The 23399-nt window shown below is 46.6% G+C and overlaps 1 protein-coding gene across 2 annotated transcripts in view; it reads left to right on the forward strand.

Moving 5' to 3' along the window:
• The first annotated feature begins 5605 nt into the window (after positions 1-5605).
• MLLT1 (MLLT1 super elongation complex subunit) overlaps positions 5606-23399 on the forward strand; it is a 116298-nt gene continuing 98504 nt past the window's right edge. The window contains exon 1 of one of the 2 annotated variants that reach the window (XM_063916436.1): positions 5606-5877. In XM_063916436.1, coding sequence (XP_063772506.1) covers positions 5866-5877 — 12 coding nt within the window. In that variant the 5' untranslated portion in view covers positions 5606-5865. The remainder of the gene's footprint in view (positions 5878-23399) is intronic. The other variant, XM_063916429.1, reaches the window with a different exon arrangement.

Raw genomic sequence — 23399 nt, forward strand, 5'->3', positions numbered from 1 at the left:
CAGACATGCCGACACACTCGTACCGACACCCACCCCACACAGAGATATAGTTATAAGGAGACAGTTCCCCAATAAGGCCCTTTGGAGAGACAGAGAGAGAGTATGCCAGCACACACCCAGCGCCAACTGACACTGGAAAATAATCTCCCAGATAATAGCGCTTTTATCTTAATCACTGTGTTAATACACTCACTGCGCCTTACAAGTGCCCCCCCTCCTCTTTTCAGCCCTGTGTCACCGTGTTCAGCAGGGGAGAGACCGGGAAGCCAGCTTCTCTGCAGATCTCTGTGGAGAAAATGGCGCTGGTTAGTGCTGAGGGACCAAGCTCCGCCCCCTCCAGCGGCAGGCTTCGGTCCCGCTCAAAGTATCACAACACTGGCGGGGGATTTATAGAATTACTGCCTCCGCAGTGTCTAACCTTATAATGCCAGATTTAGAGGTTTTTATTGCTGCCCAGGGCGCCCCCCCTGCGCCCTGCACCCATCAGTGCCCGCTAGTGTTTGTAGATTGTGGGAGCAATGGCACGCAGCATTACCACTGAAGCATTACTCAGTGAAGATCTGAAGTCTTCTGCCGCCTTGAAGTCTTCTTTTCTTCTCATACTCACCCGGCTTCTATCTTCCGGCTCTGCGAGGAGGACGGCGGCGCGGCTCTGGGACGAACAGCGAGGGGAGACCTGCGTTCCAACTCCCTCTGGAGCTAATGGTGTCCAGTAGCCTAAGAAGCAGAGCCTATCACTTAAGTAGGTCTGCTTCTCTCTCCTCAGTCCCACGATGCAGGGAGCCTGTTGCCAGCAGTGCTCCCTGAAAATAAAAAACCTAACAAAATTCTTTATTAGAGAAACTCAGGAGAGCTCCCCTGTAATGCACCCAATCTCCTCTGGGCACAGGATCTAACTGAGGTCTGGAGGAAGGGCATAGAGGGAGGAGCCAGTGCACACCCATTCTAAAGTTCTTTGTAGTGCCCATGTCTCCTGCGGAGCCCGTCTATACCCCCATGGTCCTTACGGAGTCCCCAGCATACTCTAGGACGTAAGAGAAAATGAGCATGTCTAATTTTTTCGTTTCATGTTTGATTTGGCTCTCTTTATCTACTTTTAGGACTTGTGTGAAAATCAGTTAGTTTTAAGCAAAATTTCTGCAGAAATATAGAATATTCTGAAGGGTTCACAAATTTTCAAGCACCACTGTATATATACAGTACTGTGCAAAAGTTTTAGGCCGGTGTGGAAAAATGCTGCAAAGTAAGCATGCTTTCAAAAAGCGTTAATAGTTTATTTTTTTATCAATAATCAAAATGCAAAATCAATGAACAGCAGAGAAACCTAAATCAAATCAATATGGTGTCACCACCCTTAGCCTTCAAAATAGCATGAATTCTTCTAGGTAAACTTGCACACAGTTTTTGAAGGAACTCGGCAGGGAGGTTGTTCCAAACATCTTGGACAACAAACCACATCTGCGGATGTGGGCTTGCTCAAATCCTTCTGTCTCTTCATGTAATCTCAGACAGACTCAATGATGTTGACATCAGGGCTCTGTGGGGTCCATATAAACAGTTCCAGGACTCTGCGTTCTTCTTTATGCTGAAGATAGTTCTTCATGAGAGAAGGATAAGTGTTTGGCTTCTGGAGGGAGGAGGTGAGAGGGGTGGTCTTCAGTATGACGACTGTTGGGATCCCGGCGCACAGTATACCGGCACCGGGATCCCGACAGTCGGCATACCGACACTTATTCTCCCTCGTGGGGGTCCACGACCCCCCTGGAGGGAGAATAAAATAGTATGGCGCGCGTAGCGTGGCGAGCGCAGCGAGCCCGCAAGGGGCTCATTTGCGCTTGCCACACTGTCGGTAAGCCGGCAGTCGGGCTCCCGGCACCGGTATGCTGGTCGCCGGGAGCCCGACCGCCGGCATATCGTAGTGAACCCGGTGAGAGATGCAGTGGTGATAGATGAGTAGAGATACAAAGGATGAGAGGGAGTGAAGGAGAGGTGTAGGGCTGAAAGAGGGAGTGAGAGTTACAGGAGTGATTAAGAGATGGAAGGAAGGAATTAAAAGTACAGGGTTAAAGAGGGATAAAGGCTAGGAGAGGTGCAGGGGATAACAGATGGAGCAAGTAGAATGATGTGTACTCAGCTAATCTGACTAGCAAATGCGTACACACTTGTATAATGCATGTGAGGATGGCATGATGTAGGATGCCATGCTGCATTTGCCAGCATGGCATTGTAGACGAAACCTTCTGGTTGAGCATGTAGCATGGCTGACTGGAAAATATTGCATGCAACCACAGCAAAGTGCAAATCCATCATACACACTGCATAAACTGGACGATATGTTGTTCTAATTTGGACAGAATTGACACATATCAGTCATAGATTATTCTAGTGCGTACCCACCCTAAGGGTGCAATTCAATTGTTTGTGAAAGCGTGATAATTAATGGGCGTCCATTGTTACTATTCAATTGTTTTGGGCACCCCTTAATTATCTTGCTTATCGCGCCCAATTAGTTAGCGTTAAATTGGTTACAACATATTGTGTAAATTAGCTAAACACGACTAACCTAATGGGCGCAATGGAGAAAAGTGCTGTTTGGATGCCCAAACAGCCAACTACTTGTACATTTCAGCTCGCCACCTCCAGGGACACAGGTAATGGGCGTCTGATCGGAGAAACAATTGAATAGCTCTGATAGAGACCCATTACTGTGGACATAATAAAAAACAATTGAATTGCCCCCAAAGAGTAGCAGTGACGATGTGAAACATTAAGGAAAGATTAAATAAAACCGATATGAAGAAGAGGTGGATGGACTCAGGGCAAATATAATTTTTACAACTATTTGGGGAGGGGGCGTGGCCAAACCCTAGATTTGGACACTTACCCTTCGTTGGTCATGCCCCTTTCCCACTTTTTTTTTTATTTTTGGTAAATATAGCAACTGACTGTTTACTTACAACCTAATACAAGTATCCCATCCCTTGACAGGTGTCATTGTAATGAGATATTGTTATTCACTTCACCTGTTTTTAATGTTATGGCAGATTGGTGTATATTCACCAGTATGCAGCTTTGTGCACCTGCCCTCTATTTGTATTTTTGGCTTGCTACTACTCATCTTCATCATCATCAATGCACGCTTGTAACTAGTCTACACAAGGTGCAAAAATGACACCAGCATCTGGGGACCTGTAACTGAGTCTGGAATGAGCATGCATAAGTAGACAAGTGGGTGAAGATGCTGGCAAAGTAAAGGAGCGGTGCGGGTGTGCAGTCACAAATTGTGACCAAACCTAGTGTAAGTTGCACACTGATAATGAGGCAGCATCCTACTGGTTTCACACCTTAAAAACACATACATAGTTACAGGGCCGGCTCTTCCATTAGGCGGCTGCCTAGGGGCGCCGGCCCTTTGAGGGCGCCACTGAATTCATCAAGCAATAAAGTGAAGGATGTCTCTGTACAAGACATCCTCCTTTTACACTGCACTGGCAGCAGCTGCAGGTCTAATCAGGTACAGCTGCTGCTATCAGGCTCTACCACATAGTGCCTCAGCGCTACCTCCGTGCCGACACGTGTATCATCAAGTCATGTGAAGGCACATAGGAGGCCGATGTAACTATGGCTCCTGACGGGCACCCCCACGGTCACTCATCATAGTCCTGATTCACCTCCTGGATCCCGACTCTCCAGCAGCACCTGACTACGTGCCTGCAGCCGCAGTGTCGCTGTAATGCTGCTGCCGACTGTAGGAGGAACCCTGCTAATGATGAGGGAAAACAACATAAGGTATGTAACCCATGGGGGTTTCTGTGGGACCACAGAAGGTGGGGGGGCAAGGGGGGGGGGGGGGGGGGGTTTGCACAGCACATTAGAGAAGACACCGGAACATAAAAATATATGTAGGTGCGTATATATGTATGTGTACACATACAATTAAATCTCCCCAACAGATGTATATCATTCAGCATAAAAGTGAAACTGGCCTCAGTGTCCTATTCTATTCCTAACATGCCACCTAACATTTATACATATTACAATATATATTTTCATTTTAAAAGTCCTTGAGTGTCATCCCTTTTCTCTGTTTATATATAATGATACCACCAGGAGGTGTGTGTGTGGGGGGGGTTTGCAGATTAGGGGGCGCTAGGCTGAAACTTTGCCTAGGGTGCAGAGATACCTTGCACCGGCCCTGCATAGTTACAAAATCACTAAAACTGTTGCAACAGTTTAGAAAAAGAGCCACTTAACACTGCAGTGCACACCTGTTTTATACAAGGGGCTCGATTCTAATAGCGCCGGGAAGGAGGTCCCGGAGCTATTCTATTGTCTGCGCTATTAAGCTCTACCAGAGGATTTCTGCTTGCACCCTTCCTGAGGTGCGAGCAGAAATACAACTAAACTAGTGCCATAATGCTGCTTTCTGCCCTTAGCGTGATGCAAACAGCATCGCTGCAGGCACTTAAGTTCAAGCATGCGATTCTCGTGACTTAACATCCATTTAAGACACGAGAACTGGTATATCCTGACTAGCGATGTGTACAATTGAATAGCTCCGGTACTTCCTTCCCGACGCTATTCACATCGCTTTCAACTAAATTGACCACAAAGAATGCTACATATCCAGTTGGAGAAAGGGGTTGGGTGAGGGGTACCTGCACGCATATCTTTAAAAGTTGTAAGGATAAAAATGAGAATTTCCTATTTGCACCTGGTTCACTTCACATTACAGGTGCTCCAATCCCCTTGGGTACCTATTTTCTCCAGTCGTACTCGGACCACAACTGGAACATGAAGTGGATAAAAGCAGCTACGATCCTGCCTATGCAGCAGAACACTCTGAGTAGGTGGCAACAATCGCACTTTTTTTTCTGACGTATTCTGTTACGGCATTCATATTTCATTCTGACTAGGGCCCACAATGTTGAATGGGGCCACTTCCCAATTGGATGTGTATATGAATATATGCAGACCCTCCAACATGACCCCTTCCACAGGTACAAAAGGCTCTAATCCTTGTCTTCCCACTTCATCTATGATTGCCATCATCTCTGTTTTTAAAAACGCAATTATCACCAATTAACTAGATCAATACAGGTGACTGCAATCATAAATTAAGTGGGAAGTCCAGAAGTGTGTGTGTGCATGCATGCATGAGGTAGCCAAATAAGCACGATTTACCAAGAACTGTATGGAGTAATCACCGTCTCTGCATACATGAGCTTTTTGCCTTGCTATAAGAATACATTTCAGGTCTCCAAAATGAATTAAGCACAATCAACAATAGACTATGCAATGAGTATATTACAGCGCCCCAGCTACACACGACTATTCTCTCCACAATCTCCAGACTACGAGTCCTCACTCCTCCAGTCCTAACACAACAATACCCTTACACAAAAAATGACTTAGATATATTTGAGAAAAAGCAGGCGGAGCACTAAAACTGGGAATGTTGGGCCGGAACCTGCTATAACTATGGCAACTACAAGACAGCTGACGATTAGTGAGCAACCATGTCAGTCACATCGGCCCCGCCTATCCCGCTGCTCTGTTCTCCCCACTCTTTCTCTATCGTCCCTTCCTGACAGGAAGCCCCGCCCACTGTAACCCTCGGATTGGTCAGATTCGAGGTGGTACATTCCGGTATCCCGGCTCTGGGATCTGCAAGCGGAGTGATCCATTAAGGATAGAAGGGGGTTTGGGCCTAAGCTGGGGCTGTAGGGCCTTGCTGGATCTGTGCTTTCCTTGTCTTGTTGTACTGGACAGGGTGCTAGAACGAGAGGCCGTAGTAGCGGAGGATGTGGCCGTAGGCGCCGAGAAGACCTCAGGAGGAAAGAAAGACGATCTGAACACAGAGACATGGACAGTCAGGTACTGAAAGAGAAAGGCAGGTACCGAGTGGTGATAATAGGGACTGGGCGCAAGTGATTGAATATAGACAGCACTGATAGCCGTATTGGAATTGAGATTTAGATAGTTGCAACGTTATGAGAGGAGTAAATAACGCCATTTAATATAGACACTGGGAAACCGATATTGGTGCTGGCAATAAAAGCTTACTGACAATGCCCTGTGATCTAGCTAAACAGAGGAATGCAAAGAAATTGAGAGAGATTGAGTCAGGCAGAAGAGAAAGAGAATGTTGGTCAGGCAGGAGAGAGTGACCAGGTCCAGGGGAGAGAGAGAGAGAGGGTTAGGCAGTGAGTCTGTCAAGCAGAAAGAGACAGAATGTGGGACAGGCAGAGAGAGAGAGTGAAACAGTGGGTAAGGAAGAAGAGAGAGTGAGTGTTGCTCAGGTAGAAGAGGGGGAGACAGAGAGGTGACCAGGTAAAAATTGGGAGAGTGTTGGCCAGGTAGCAAAAGGGGGACAAAGAGACAGAGTTGGTCAGAGATGGGATAGAGAAAGAGGTGAGGTAGAAAAGGGGGAGATAGAGTGGGTCTGGTAGGAAAGGGGAAGAGAGCGCACATTTGTCAGGTAGGTGAGAGAGTTGGTCAGGTATAATAAATTGAAAGGAAGTAGGGCAGGAGAGAGAGACCGTTAATTGGTCAAGAAAGGGGGAGAGAAAGAGTGAGTTGGTCAGTCAAGAGGGGAGGAGAGTGAGTTGGTCAGGTAGAAAAGGGAGAGATAATTAGTTGGTAAGTACAAGATAGAGAGATAGTTGCTTAGGTAGAGGAGGAGGAGAGAATTAGTCAGGAAAGAAGAGAGAGTGAGTTGGCCGATAGAAGAGGTGGGGAGAGAGTTGGTCCTATAGAAGAGGTAGGGCGAGAGTGAGCTGGTCCGGTAGAAAAGGTGGGAGTAGAAGAAGTCGGGAGAGAGTGAATTGGTCCTATAGAATAGGTGGGGAGAGTGAATTGGTCTGGTAGAAGAGGTGGGGAGAGAGTGAGTTGGTCCGGTAGAAGAGGTGGGGAGAGACTGAGTTGGTCCTATAGAATAGGTGGGGAGAGTGAATTGGTCTGGTAGAATAGGTGGTGAGAGAGTGAGTTGGTCAGGTAGAAGAGGTGGGGAGAGAGTGAATTGGACCGGTAGAAGAGGTAGGGAGAGAGTGAGTTGGTCCTATAGAATAGGTAGGGAGAGAGTGAATTGGTCCTATAAAATAGGTGGGGAGAGAGTGAATTGGTTCGGTAGAAGAGGTGGGGAGAGAGTGAGTTGGTCCTATAGAATAGGTAGGGAGAGAGTGAGTTGGTCCTATAAAATAGGTGGGGAGAGAGTGAGTTAGTCCGGTAGAAGAGGTGGGGAGAAAGTGAGTTGGTCAGGTAGAAGAGGTGTAGAGAGAGTGAGTTAGTCCGGTAGATGACGTGGGGAGAGAGTGAATTGGTCCGGTAGAAGAGGTGGAGAGAGAGTGAGTTGGTCCGTTAGAAGAGGTGGGGAGAGAGAGAGTTGGTCTTATAGAATAGGTGGGGAGAGAGTGAATTGGTCCTGTAGAATAGGTGGGGAGAAAGTGAGTTGGTCAGGTAGAAGAGGTGCAGAGAGAGTGAGTTGGTCCGGTAGATGAGGTGGGGAGAGAGTGAATTGGTCAGGTGGAGAGAGAGTGAGTTGGTCCGTTAGAAGAGGTGGGGAGAGAGTGAATTGGTCCGATAGAAGAGGTGGGGAGAGAGTGAGTTGGTCCGGTAGAAGAGGTGGGGAGAGAGTGAGTTGGTCCTATAAAATAGGTGGGGAGAGAGTGAATTGGTCTTGTAGAAGAGGTGGGGAGAGATTGAGTTGGCCAGGTAGAAGAGGTGGAGAGAGATTGAGTTGGCCAGGTAGAAGAGGTGGGGAGAGAGTGAATTGGCCAGGTAGAAGAGGTGGGGAGAGAGTGAGTTGGCCAGGTAGAAGAGGTGGGGAGAGAGTGAGTTGGCCAGGTAGAAGAGGTGAAGAGAGAGTGAGTTGGCCAGGTAGAAGAGGTGGGGAGAGAGTGAGTTGGCCAGGTAGAAGAGGTGGGGAGAGAGTGAGTTGGCCAGGTAGAAGAGGTGGGGAGAGAGTGAGTTGGCCAGGTAGAAGAGGTGGGGAGAGAGTGAGTTGGCCAGGTAGAAGAGGTGGGGAGAGAGTGAGTTGGCCAGGTAGAAGAGGTGGGGAGAGAGTGAGTTGGCCAGGTAGAAGAGGTGGGGAGAGAGTGAGTTGGCCAGGTAGAAGAGGTGGGGAGAGAGTGAGTTGGCCAGGTAGAAGAGAGGTAGAGAGAGTTTATTGGTCAGGTAGGAGAGGGAGTTTGTTAGGTGGAAGGAAGTCATGCAGGATAGAGAAGGAAGGTGTGGGTAAGGCAGGAGATAGAGAGCGAGTGGGTCAGAGAGAATGAGTTGATTAGGAGAGGAACAGGGTGTGGATTGGTTAGGTTGAAAGAGAGAGAGTCTGGCAAAAAAAAGAGATGGAGTAGGACAGGCAGTACAGTTTGAGAGGCAGTTGGTTAGGCAGGAGAGAAAAACAATGGCTCAGTCAGAAGAGAGAGAAAGCGAGTGAAACATGAGAGTGAGTGGGCCAGACAGGGAGAAACTGAATTGGTCAGGTAGAAGAGAGATTGTTGGTCAGATAAAAAGGAGCAAGGGGGTCAAGTGGACGAGATTAGTGAATTGGTCTTGTAGAAGAAAGAGAAGCAGTTGGTCAGGAAGGAGAAAAAGAGAAGAGGTAGAATAGAGATAGTGAGTGGTTCAGGTATAAGATAAAGAGTGAGTTATGTAAAAGATTGGGAGAGAGAGCGTGCATTGGTCATGGAGAGAATGGGAGTTTGTCAGGTAGGAGAAGAGGAGAGAGAGTGAGACAGTTAGGAAGGACAGTATTAGAGAAAACGAGCATGAGTTGGTCAGGTGGTAGTGGGAGAGAATGGTTCGGGTAAGAAGGGATTTTTCAGACAGAAGAGAGAAGACAGTGTGCACGGTAGGAGATATAGTGAGTCAGCATGCCAGGCAGGTAGAGAGAGAGTGAGTCAAACATAAGAAACCTAGTGAGTGGGTCAGAGTGAATGAGTCATGGAGAGATAGAGACTGAATTAGTCAAGCAGAAGAGAGCGAGAGAGTTGGTCATAAAGACTGATTGTTGGTGAGAAGAGTGAGGAGGTCAGAAAAGGGAGTGAGGGTAGATGAGATAGTGAGTTAATTGTGCAAATAGGAGAAACAGAGGCAGTTGGTCAGCAAGGAAAAAAGAAAGGTAGTTTGTCATGTGGAAGAAGTAGGAGAGATAGCGAGTTGGTCAGGTAGGAGAGGGGAAGAGAGTGAATGAGTTGGTCAGGTGGATGAAGGAGAGACTATTTCAAGCAAGAGGGGATTTATCAGGAGACAGTGTCATGGTAGTAGGAAAAGGGAGTCAGCAGGTCAGGCATATAGTGAGATAGAGGGAGAGCTTGGATCAGGGCAGGAGAAGAGGAAGTGAGTGGATTAGGCAGGAGAGAGGGAGAGGGCTTGAATGGGACAGGCAGGAGAAGGAGTGTGTGCATCAGGCAGGAGAAACAGTGGATGAGGGTAAAAGATAGTTTTGTGCACATGCGCAGTCAGGTTAGATTTTCATGCATGCATAAAATTCCTGTGTTGTAGATACTGCTTCGGGGCATCCGCAGCTGAATTTAACTAATGCAGATCATGGGGTGGCCATTGGAAGAGGGGTTGCGATGGCTAGCAACCATTGCAAACCCAGAAATCGAATGGAAAAACTATTGCCATCGAGCCATGAGCATTGATGGTTCTTAACTATTGACTTCCAATGTCCATTCTTAGAAGTGATTGGGTCATGGTGATAATAAGCAATTGGGAAGGGGATAACGAGATGGTAAGCCTCACAGCAGGAGTAGAGTTAGAGGGGTATTAAGAATGATTGGAGTTGCAAGAGAGATTGAATAGAGACACATTGAGGGAAGCACACAACAAAATTATTTCGGTATTATTGAGCTTAATAATACTCTTCAAACGTTTCTGTGCCTGCACATTCCATTACACAATACTTCTAGCAAGCTTGTCACTTTCCTATGTTCCTATGAACACAGAGTTAATGTTACTTTCACTCAAACATGTGGATCACAACACCTACGCAACAGGTCAGAGGGCAGTTCATATTGAAAGTATAAAATATGGATATTCCACCATATGCCTATTTAAAGGTGAAGTATACACATAGCCAAATAGTGGAAACAGGTTGTCCTGGACAAAGATGGTATTTGATTCAATCTCATCACAGGTTACCTGCACCCACTCATTGGTTAGGTCCACCTGTACTGTGCTGGGGTTTTCGTTTGCTTGTTGAATAAGCAGAACACAGAATGCCGGTGGAGCGCGCCAGGGGAGCGTAACTAAGCCCCTTGCAGGCTCGCTGTGCTTGCCACAGTTTCTCTTCCCCCTCTATGGTGTCGTGGAGGAGTGGGAATAGTCCCTTATAGTCTAGGTATTGTGAGGGTACGGGATGCAAGGAAAGTTATTGTGGCCGTCGGTCGCATAACTACATCCCGTATAAGCTGGGAAGAAGGGTGAAGATGAATGTTCTTCAGTAGTGTGTATTTAACTGTAGATAGATATGAATGATTCATAGGTGGAATATGGGCTCTCAAGACCCACTTCTTCACCAAACCCAGCCAAATCTCATCCTAACCCTCTGTTCCACGCTCTCTACATACCCCGTCTGTGTCATCCCTGTCTGTATATCCCTCCCCTTTAGAATGTAATCTCTCATGAGTAGGGGCCTCTTCTCTGGGTTCACTACGGCTGGCCGGCGGTCGGGCTCCCGGCGCCCAGCATACCGGCGCCGGGAGCCCGACCGCCGGCTGACCGACAGTGTGGCGAGCGCAAATGAGGGAAAATAAGTGTCGGTATGCCGGCGGTCGGGCTCCCGGCGCCGGTATACTGAGCGCCGGGAGCCCGACCGCCGGTATACAGAAGACCACCCCTCTTCTCTCATATGCTTATCCTTTTCTTACTTTAATAATCTTTAACTGCACCAAATACAGCAGTCTTCTGCCACCAGATAGTCCAGTGTCATCTGCTGATGTAGCTATGTTTATTTACCCTGTACGTGTCCTATATTGTCTTCAACTGTAAAGGTCCATACACACTTAACGATAAAATGAGCGACGTCGCTCATTTTCCCCCTCCTTGAGCGACGTCGCTCATTTTATTGTTAAGTGTGTATGCCGCCAGCGACGACCGATGCGCGGCCCCGCGGGTCAGCAACGATCGTCGCTGTCGGTAGGGCATGCATGAAGGATGTGGACTGTCGTCCACGACCTTCATGCAGGGCTGGCGGGGGCGTGACGTCACTGAGCGATATGAGCGGTCATATCGCTCAGTGTGTACAGGCGGCCGCCGACCGGCCGGCCCGGGAGGGGGAAACGTTAGACGATGTCGCTCACAGAGCGACATCATCTAATGTGTATGGGCCTTTAGTTGCTGTTTTCCTTTTTTGATTATTTGTTTATGTTCTCTGTAATTGGGCGCTGCGGAACCCTTGTGGCACCATATAAATAAAGGCTAATAATAATAATATGACAGCTTTCTGAATCCTGCAATGCTAACTATAGGGCAGTGATAGGTTAAACGCCATCATTGTTTACTGTATATCATAGTTATAATATAAAGTCAGGGTAAAACTGAATGGTACATTTTATGTTCATGCTTATGTTAAAATTTACTTTGGTGTTTTGGTGATCCTTTCTTCAGAATTGCATCTACTTAGTAAGATGATTTGATAGCAAGATTTGTTGTAAACAGAAATGAGTTAGGGATATGGTCAATAGTGGAGGGTAGCTAAGAATTTGCGGCATTGGTGTTAGCAGGTAGAACAAAGATTACATAGGAGTGCTGTACCCATGAACTATTGATGTACAGCGCAATTGCAATGACTCCCATGTTAAAGATACTGACTTCTGATGAGTGCACTACAGCTGCCATAAAAGGGAAAAATGGCAAATTGTAGCAGGTGACCAAATTTAAGGCAAAATTGAACTCATTACAATTTCCTCAGTCTTGACTGATTGGTCTTCAGTATTTGGAGAAACACATTTATGTGTTTATAATATGCCTCATCACCATTGCATATTTTGTTTTTGTGGTCTGTCTATATAAATTTGTGTAACAGTGGTGGTGCAATCAAAATCCCGACAGCATATGGACAGAATCTCGATAGATCCTGCAGGTAAAACTTGGCATACACTATACAATTATCTGGCAGATTGGAATGAAAGTCTGGTAATGGATGAGAGCAAATCAACCATTTGCTCTCAAACACAGGAAATAGACCAATACACCTTTCACACTACAGAAAAAAATGTGATGGTAGGTCCTTGCGCTATTCTGAAGTGATTAAGATTCTTTCCCAAATAAAATCCACTATTTGTAATACTTCAAGTATAAGTGGAGAAATTCACATTTATTTGGACAAGGTACAATAAAGTGCATAGTTTATATAGCAGACACTTTCGAAAGACACTTGAAAAAGAATCCCTTAAGATTCGAAAGACGTTGTGTTGGGATGCTGGACATCTGGATTGACTCCTAGAAAAGACTCTGCAACCTGGGCAAAACGCAGTGGTGTGTTGCTGAATGGCATAAAAAGCAGACTTTTTCTCACCACAAATAGGCACACACCACTAGCCCTAGAGGGTATGAAACAAGGAGTTTTTTATTCAATTGCACTGCACTTTATTTATTATGTCTTTTTATTTTAGTGTCATGTTGTTAGTAGCAGTAAGTGCACTGTGACACTAATACTGTCTGCTATATAAACTATGCACTTTATTGTACCTTGTCCCAATAAATGTGAATTTCTCCACTTATACTTGAAGTATTACAAATAGTGGATTTTATTTGGGAAAGAATCTTAATCACTTCAGAATAGCGCAAGGACCTACCATCACATTTTTTTCTGTAGTTTATTATACAAGTTTAAATATTTACTTGTTTAGATGGTAAGGACCTGCTGCATGATTCTGACCAGCTGCACAAATTAACAGGATCCACTACTTCTGTTTGGTTTGTTCTATTAAACACCTTTCACACTGCCAAAAACTAGCACGCGAACGCACAGTAACCCGGGTTTTTGTGCAATGTGAAAGGGATCATGGGAAATATCCTGGGTCGAGCAACCTGGCATCCGTTTGGATGCGGGTTGCTGTGCGGTGTGAATGAGTTGCTTGGTCGGAGCGATCCACTACTCATTCACACTATAGGAACAGGTGGCGCTTGGAGATCATCTGATCTCCAAGCACTGCCTTCACACGTGACGCAGTGATGTCATCGGCACGGCAATATGCGACCCGCTATAGCAATGTGAACGCGGTAAAAAACTGTTTATGCAAACCGGTTAAATCCGTGATTTAACCAGTTTGTCTGAAGACTACACCTCTAATCTAATGCATCTCTAGTCTAATGCAGACTATCCGTGCAGTAGAGATGTTGAACACAATGACAGGGACCTTCATCCAGTTGTATTTGATGAAGTTTGCAATCACCGGGATCACAACAGCATATAACAAGTCCCCATATTCTACTTCTGGCTGGGGTCCTTAAAGTAATCAGAATAAGGTAAATCATTGGATTGTAATTGCCTCTGTTTGGCATAGGGGATAATTCAGACTTGATTGCAGCAGCAAATTTGTTAGCAGTTGGGCAAAACTATGTGCACTGCAGGGGGGGGGGGTACAGATATAACGTGCAGAGAGAGTTAGATTTGGATGCAGTGTGTTCAAACTGAAATCTAAATCGCAGTGTAAAAATAAAGCAGCCAGTATTTACCCTGCACAGAAATAATATAACCCACCCAAATCTGACTTTTTCTGCACTTTACATCTGCCACACCTGCAGTGCACATGGTTTTCCCAACTGCTAACAGATTTGCTGCTGCGATCAGGTCTGAATTCCTCCCATAGATGGATGTGGCATAGATACTTGTGGCATTAAGACATTTGTATGCTTTCCTGTGGGGCTCCCCAAGCACATCCTTACAGACAGATATCCTTCCATCTAAACCTTTTCTTCCTCAGTGGGTATCATGATATCTGGATTTATCTCAACAGATGGTAATAATCTTCTGTTATGCAGAGAAATGGCACAAATAAAACATATCCGTGTTAGGTATACACATGATTACATGTATTCAGTTAAGAGAGCCTAAAGGAGACCAGCACACCACCGTTACAGCATTAAGGGGCACAGGGCCGGTGCGAGGGTGTTCGGCGCCCCCCTGCAAACTATAAATTTGCGCCCTCCCATATTCCTTTGGCGTGCGCCGGGAAAAGGGGTGTGGTCTCACAAGTAAGGGGCATGGCCACACAGTAGTACCCCCATTTAAAATTACGCCACAATGTAGCACAATCTTATTAATCTTATACGTAATGCCCCACCCGTAGTAGTAGCGTCCTTATACGTAATGCCCCACCCGTAGTAGTAGCGTCCTTATATGTAATGCACCCCAGTAGTAGTAGCATCCTTATACATAATGCCCCTCCAGTAGTAGTAGCATCCTTATACATAATGCCCCCCGAGTAGTAGTAGCATTCTTATACATAATGCACCCACAGTAGTAGTAGCGTCCTTATACGTAGTGCACCCCCAGTAGTAAACGCGTCCTTATACGTAATACCCCCCAATAGTAGTAGCGTCCTTATACGTAGTGCACCCCCATTAGTATTAGCGTCCTTACACGTAATGGCCCCCCCAGTAGTAGCGTTGTTACACGTAATGCCCCCCTGTAGTAATAGCGTCCTAATACGTAATGCCCCCCCAGTAGTGGCGTCCATAGAGCGCGCGCGCACACACACACACACACACACACACACACTTCACACATATATACACACACATACACACCCACCACACACACACACTTCTCTCTCACCCTCCACTTACCTAATCCAGTCTCCCTCTGTACAGCAGCCAGGTCCGTGTAGCTCCGCCCCCTTATGGCCCGTTTAGCCACGCCCCCTACCGTCCCGTGTAGCTCCGCCCCCTTCTGTCCCGTACTCGGCGCTCTCACAGTCACACACAGATGACTGAGATGAGGTGAGGTGAGGGGAGGGAGGAGGCGCATCATGCTGCAGGTGCCCGCTGCCAGTGCCTGTCATACAGTGACAGACACAGCAGTGGCAGCAGCAGCAGGGGGGACAGTACGGCGCAGCAGGGAAGGGATGCAGAGCAGTGGAAGCGCCTATCCGTCCCAGCGCCTCCCTGCACTGCATCCCTTCGCTGAGCGGGTAGCGCCGGGCCTGAAGGGGCAGATGTATTAACCTGGAGACGGCATAAGGAAGTGATAAACCAGTGATATGTGCAAGGTGATAAGCACACCAGCCAATCAGATCCTAACTGTTAATTTACATATTGGAGCTGATTGGCTGGTGCCTTTATCACCTTGCACATATCACTGGTGTTTCACTTCCTTATGCCGTTTCCAAGTTAATACATCTGCCCCTAAGAAGCCATAGTGATCCATAACAGCATCAAATGCACCATTTTACAGGCCTTACATAAGTGTGTGTATGTATGTGTGTGTGTATCTCTCTATCTATCTATCTATCTATCTATCTATCTATCTATCTATATATATATATATATATATATATATATATATATATATACACAAAAATACCCTTATCACGTGCTCATCTAGTGGTGTAGCTGCAACTCTTGGAGGCGCCTCTGTTAGTAGGAGCCAATACAATACATAAATAAAACACAATTCCAGTGTGCGCTAATAAATAGTAGTGTAAGATTAGATTGTATTCTCATCAAGGTGATGGATTTTCCTGCAACGTAAGCCTCTTATATGTACAGTTCTTCTAATTCTTTCGGTCTTTATTCCAAAAGTGGAAGGCAATCCTGTGAAAAACACCCTCTCACCAAAATAAATCACCCAACAAAAAAAGCAAAATGGCCATCAGCAAAAAGATACCAAATATTTATTTTCACATTTTAAACGTTTTCTTTTAAAACAGTATTTTTACATACATAAACGAAATACAATAAATCGTGGCCAATACAGGAGAGTTGTTACTGTATCCTTCCTCCACCTGATTTCAGGTGTGAGCTCGGGGAAGGATCCTCGCCTGATGGCACAATAACCTTCTTACCCTGTGTGTATATGTATGTATGTATGTGTGTGTGTGTGTGTGTGTGTGTGTGTGTGTGTGTATGTATATATATATATATATATATATATATATATATATATATATATATATATATATATATATATATATATATATATATATATATATATATATATATATATATAATTTCTCTCTAACGTCCTAGTGGATGCTGGGGACTCCGTAAGGACCATGGGAATAGACGGGCACCGCAGGAGACATGGGCACTTTAAGAAAGAATTTAGATTCTGGTGTGCTCTGGCTCCTCCCTCTATGTCCCTCCTCCAGACCTCAGTTTTGAATCTGTTCCCGGACGAGCTGGGTGCTGTTTAGTGAGCTCTCCTGAGCTTGCTATAAGAAAGTATTTTGTTAGGTTTTTTTTATTTTCAGGGAGCTCTGCTGGCAACAGACTCCCTGCATCGTGGGACTGAGGGGAGAGAAGCAGCCCTACTCTCTGAAGATAGGTCCTGCTTCTTAGGCTACTGGACACCATTAGCACCAGAGGGATCGTACACAGGATCTCGCCCTTTGTCGTCCGATCCCAGAGCCGCGCCGCCGTCCCCCTCGCAGAGCCGGAAGACAGAAGCCTGGTGAAAGAAGCAAGAAGACTTCGAAATCGGCGGCAGAAGACTCCAGTCTTCACTGAGGTAGCGCACAGCACTGCAGCTGTGCGCCATTGCTCCCTCACTACACCCACATACTCTGGTCACTGTAAGGGTGCAGGGCGCAGGGGGGGGGGGGGGGGCGCCCTGGGCAGCAATTAAGAGACCTCTTTGGCAAAAGTTTGCATATATACAGTTGGGCACTGTATATATGTATGAGCCCCCGCCAAAAATTGTACATGAAAGCGGGACAGAAGCCCGCCGTCGAGGGGGCGGGGCTTCTTCCTCAGCACTCGCCAGCGCCATGGTTTTTCTCCACAGCTCCGTTGAGAGGAAGCTCCCCAGCCTCTCCCCTGCAGATACATGGTAGAAGAGGGTAAAAAGAGAGGGGGGGGGCACATAATTAGGCGCAAAAATCAATATAAACAGCAGCTACTGGGTTAACATTAAGTTACTGTGTTATTCCTGGGTTAATAGCGCTGGGGTGTGTGCTGGCATACTCTCTCTCTGTCTTTCCAAAGGGCCTTATGGGGGAATTGTCTTCAGATGAGCATTCCCTGAGTGTGTGGTGTGTCGGTACGTGTGTGTCGACATGTCTGAGGTAAAAGGCTCCCCTAAGGAGGAGATGGAGCAAATGTGTGTGTGAGTGGTGTCTCCGTCGACAACGCTGACACCTGTTTGGATATGTGTAAAAGTGCTAAGGTGAATTTATTGCACAAATAATTAGAGAACAGACAGGGAATCTACCCATGTCTGTCCCTATGTCGCAGAGACCTTCAGAGTCTCTCAATGATCACTATCCAAAATAATAGACACTGATATCGACACGGAGTCTGACTCCAGTGTCGACTACGATAATGCAAAGTTACAGCCAAAATGGCAGAAAAGTATTCAATATATGATTATTGTAATAAAAGATGATTTGCATATCACTGATGACTCATCTGTCCCTGACACAAGGGTACACATGTTTAAGGGGAAGAAAGCTGAGGTAAATTTCCCTCCTCTCATGATGAAAAAGAGAGGGAATCTCCAGACAAGAGACTGCAGTTTCCCTACAAAGAATTCTCGGGGAGTATCCTTTCCCCACTAGGGCCAGGATACGGTGGGAATCTTCCCCTAGGGTGTCACGTTTGCCCAAAAGGTAGCCCTGACGTAACAGCTATTCTCAGGGATCCTGCAGATAGCGTGCACATTCTGGTACACTACTCAGACCGGCGATTGTGTCGGCATGGGTTTATAGCGCCGTGGCAGCGTGGACAGGTACCTTATCAGCAGAGATTGAGACCCTAGTATGTATATATATATATATGTATATATAGAGATATATATATTAAAGATGCTGTCTTAAGAGAGAGATATAGATATATATATAGATATATATATATATATAACATGCCCAAAGAGACATGAGTCTACTGGGTCCTAGAGTCAAAGCTATGTCGATTTCTGCTTGACGTGTCCTGTAGAATATGCAATGGACAGATGATGCCGACTTAAGAGGCATATGGAAGGCTGAGGATTGTGTGGAGAAGGGTTCTCGGACCTGGTCTCCACAGCTATAGCTGGTAATTCTGATATTTTGCCTTATATTCCTGCACAGCCTAGGAAAGCACAACATTATCAAATGCAGCCTTTCGAACAAAGAAACAAGAAAGTCCGAGGTGCGTCCTTTCTTGCCAGAGGCGTGGACAGAGGAAAGAAGCTGCACAACACAGCTAGTTCCCAGGAACAGAAGTCCTCCCCGGCCTCTACAAAATCCACTGCATGTCGCTGGGGCTCCACAGGCGGAGCTAGGCCCGGTGGGGGCACGCCTTCGTAAGTTCAGCCACAAGTGGGTTCACTCCCTGTTAGATCCCTGGGCAATAGATATTGTGTCTCAGGGATACAAGCTGGACTTTGAGGAGATGCCCCCTCACTGACGGCCCTGCCGGCTTCCCCCCACGAGAGGGAAACAGTGTTAACTGCAATTCACAAATTGTATCTTCAACAGGTGGTGGTCAAGTTTCCCCTCCTTCAACAAGGAGGGGGTTATTATTCGCCCATGTTGTAGTCCCGAAACCAGACGGTTCGGTCAGACCCATATTGAATTTAAAATCCCTGAACATATACCTGAAAAGGTTCAAGTTCAAGATGGAATCGCTAAGAGCGGTCATTGCAAGCCTGAAAGGGGGAGATTTTATGGTGACTCTGGACATAAAGGATGCATACCTTCATGTCCCCATTTATCCACCTCATCAGGCGTACCTCAGATTTGTGGTACGGGATTGTCATTACCAATTTCAGACGTTGCCGTTTGGTCTCTCCACGGCCCCGAGAATATTCACCAAGGTAATGGCGGAAATGATGGTGCTCCTGCGGAAGCAAGGTGTCACTATTATCACGTACTTGGACGATCTCCTTATAAAAGGGAGATGGAAGTGTAACGGCAACACGGCTGGATTCTATATATTCCAAAGTCGCAGTTGGTTCCTACAGCTCATCTGCCTTTCCTAGGCATGATCCTAGACACAGACCAGGAAAGGGTTTATCTCCCGATAGAGAGAGCTCAGGAGCTCGTGACACTGGTCAGGAATCTATTAAAACCAAAACAGGTGTCAGTGCATCACTGCACTCGAGTCCTGGGAAGGATGGTGGCATCATACGAGGCCATTCCCTTCGGCAGGTTCCATGCGAGGACCTTCCAATGGGACTTACTGGACAAGTGGTCCGGATCACATCTTCAGATGCATCGGTTAATCACCCTATCCCCCAGGGCCAGGGTGTCTCTCCTGTGGTGGCGGCAGAGTGCTCACCTTCTCGAAGGTCGCAGATTCGGCATTCAGGACTGGGTCCTGGTGACCACGGATGCAAGCCTCCGAGGGTGGGGGGCAGTCACACAGGGGAAAAATTTCCAAAGGCTGTAGTCAAGTCAGGAGACTTGCCTTCACATCAACATCCTGGAACTAAGGGCCATATACAACGCCCTACGTCAAGCGGAGTCCCTGCTTCGCGACCAACCGGTTCTGATTCAGTCAGACAGCATCACCGCAGTGGCTCATGTAAACCGCCAAGGCGGCACAAGGAGCAGGGTGGCGATGGTAGAAGCCACCAGAATTCTTCGCTGGGCGGAGAATCACGTAAGCGCACTGTCAGCAGTGTTCATTCCGGGAGTGGACAACTGGGAAGCAGACTTCCTCAGCAGGCACGACCTCCACCCGGGAGAGTGGGGACTTCATCAAGAAGTCTTCATGCAGATTGCAAGTCGGTGGGAACTGCCACAGGTGGACATGATGGCATCCCGCCTCAACAAAAAGCTGCAGAGATATTGCGCCAGGTCAAGAGACCCTCAGGCGATAGCTGTGGACGCACTGGTGACACTGTGGGTATTCCCGTCGGTCTATGTATTTCCTCCTCTTCCTCTCATACCCAAGGTGCTGAGAATCATAAGGAAAAGAGATGTGAGAACAATACTCATTGTTCCGGATTGGCCAAGAAGGACTTATTTATCTGATGATAAATCTGATGATTTATCTGATGATAAACTTATTTATCTGAGTTTATCTGATGCTCTGTGATTGTTCATACTGTTAACTGGGTAAGTTTATCACGAGTAATAAGGTGTGATTGGTGTGGCTGGTATGAGTAATCCACAGCACTCCAACATCTGTAGTGCCAGTGGTATATGACCACATTTAAATATTTTTTTTTTTAAACATACAAACTTAGCACGCTCCTTATTACACTCCAAACTGTTATTCATCTGAAGTCAGGGAGTGTTACTTACAAAATATTGCAATAATGTATGTATATAGTACACACACACACACACACACACACACACACACACACACACACACACACACACACACACACACACACACACACACCAAACCAAACTGGCTGACTTCAAGCCCACATTTCACCATGTTTTAAGCAGCTAGAGAACATGTGTAATTTATGAGCGTCCCAGTTTAAAGGTACCGTATGGGAAGTGTGTGTGTGTATATATATATATATATGTATATATATATATATATGTATATATATATATATATATATATATATATGTGTGTGTGTGTTTTTGTGAAAATGCGTTTTTTTGTGAAAATGCGTTTTAGACGCAAAGTAATGTAGTAGGACACACAAGCAGCTTTTGCTGATTAACATGATATGCAGAATTCCTATTTCTCTAACGTCCTAAGTGGATGCTGGGGACTCCGTAAGGACCATGGGGAATAGCTGCTCCGCAGGAGACTGGGCACAAAAGTAAAAGCTTTAGGACTACCTGGTGTGCACTGGCTCCTCCCCCCATGACCCTCCTCCAAGCCTCAGTTAGATTTTTGTGTCCGAACGAGAAGGGTGCACACTAGGTGGCTCTCCTGAGCTGCTTAGTGAAAAGTTTAGTTTTAGGTTTTTTATTTTCAGTGAGACCTGCTGGCAACAGGCTCACTGCACCGAGGGACTAAGGGGAGAAGAAGCGAACTCACCTGCGTGCAGAGTGGATTGGGCTTCTTAGGCTACTGGACATTAGCTCCAGAGGGACGATCACAGGCCCAGCCATGGATGGGTCCCAGAGCCGCGCCGCCGGCCCCCTTACAGAGCCAGAAGACTGATGAGGTCCGGGAAATCGGCGGCAGAAGACGTCCTGTCTTCAATAAGGTAGCGCACAGCACCGCAGCTGTGCGCCATTGCTCTCAGCACACTTCACACTCCGGTCACTGAGGGTGCAGGGCGCTGGGGGGGGGCGCCCTGAGACGCAATAAAAACACCTTAGATGGCTAAAAATACATCACATATAGCTCCTGGGCTATATGGATGCATTTAACCCCTGCCAGTTTTTCCTTAAAAAAGCGGGAGAAAGGCCGCCGAGAAGGGGGCGGAGCCTATCTCCTCAGCACACAAGCGCCATTTTCCCTCACAGCTCCGTTGGAGGGAAGCTCCCTGGCTCTCCCCTGCAGTCCTGCACTACAGAAACAGGGTAAAACAAGAGAGGGGGGGCACTAAATTTGGCAGATTAATAATACAGCAGCTATATAAGGGAAAAACACTTATATAAGGTTATCCCTGTATATATATAGCGCTCTGGTGTGTGCTGGCAAACTCTCCCTCTGTCTCCCCAAAGGGCTAGTGGGGTCCTGTCCTCTATCAGAGCATTCCCTGTGTGTGTGCTGTGTGTCGGTACGTTTGTGTCGACATGTATGAGGAGAAAAATGATGAGGAGACGGAGTAGAGTGTCTGTAATAGTGTTGTCACCCCCTGGGGGGTCGACACCTGAGTGGATGTACTGTTGAAATTGCGTGACAGTGTCAGCTTTGTATAAAAGACAGTGGTTGACATGAGACAGCTGGCTACTCAGCTTGTGCATGTCCAGACGTCTCATACAGGGGCTCTAAAGCGCCCGTTACCTCAGATACAGACGCCGACACGGATACTGACTCCTGTGTCGACGGTGAAGAGACAACCGTGATTTCCAATAGGGCCACACATTGCATGATTGAGGCAATGGAAAAAGTTTACACTCTTCTGATAATATAAATACCACCAAAAAAAAAAAAAAAAAGGGGTATTATGTTTGGTGAGGAAAAACTTCCTGTAGTTTTCCTGAATCTGAGAAATAAAATGAGGTGTGTGATGATGCGTGGGTTTCCCCCCGATAACAATTGATAATTTCTAAAAAGTTATTGGCAGTATACCTTTTCCCGCCAGAGGTTAGGGTGCGTTGGGAAACACCCCCTAGGGGGGATAAGGCGCTCACACGCTTGTAAGAACAAGGGCTCTACCCTCTCTGGAGATGGCCGCCCTTAGGGATCCTGCTGATAGAAAGCAGGAGGGTATCCTAAAATGTATTTACACACATACTGGTGTTATACTGCGACCAGCAATCGCCTCAGCCTGGATGTGCAGTGCTGGGTTGGCGTGGTCGGATTCCCTGACTGGAAATTTGATATCCTAGATAAGGACAGTATATTATTGCCTATAGAGCAATTAAAAGATGCATTTCTATATATGCATGATGCACAGCGGAATATTTGCCGACTGGCATCAAGTATAAGTGCGTTGTCCAATTATACCAGTAAAGTGGTCAGGTGATGCGGATTCCAAACGGCATTTGGAAGTATTGCCTTAACAAAAAAGGGGATGTACCCCAGGTCGCCTCTCAAAATAAGACGCCGTATTATCAGGCGCAGTCCTGGTTGGCAAGCGGACAAAAGGGTTCCTCTTTTCTGCTCGTGACAGAGGGAGAGGAAAATGGCTGCAGAGATCAGCCAGTTCCCAGGAACAGAAACCCTTTTCCGCCTCTGCCAAGCTCTCAGTATGACGCTAGGGCTTTACAAGTTCAGGCACGGTGGGGGCCCGTTCTCAATGAATTTCAGTGCGCAGTGGGCTCACTCGCAAGTAGACCCCTGGATCCTTCAGGTAATATTTCAGGGGTACAAATTGGAATTCGAGACGTATTCCCCTCGCCGTTTCCAAAAAGTCTGTTTTACCGACGTCTCCCGCTGACAGGGAGGCAGTTTTGGAAGCCATTCACAAGCTGTATTCCCAGCAGGTGATAATTAAGGTACCCCTCCTGCAACAGGGAACGGGGTATTATTCCACACTATTGTGGTACCGAAGCCAGACGGCTCGGTGAGACCGATTTTAAAATCTAAAATCTTTGAACACTTTACATACAGAGGTTCAAATTCAAAATTGAGTCACTCAGAGCAGTGATTGCAAACCTGGAAGAAGGGGACTACATGATGTCTCGGGACATCAAGGATGCTTACCTTCATGTCAA

This window comes from Pseudophryne corroboree, chromosome 1 (assembly GCF_028390025.1).
Source record: "Pseudophryne corroboree isolate aPseCor3 chromosome 1, aPseCor3.hap2, whole genome shotgun sequence".
Classification (NCBI taxonomy): domain Eukaryota; kingdom Metazoa; phylum Chordata; class Amphibia; order Anura; family Myobatrachidae; genus Pseudophryne; species Pseudophryne corroboree.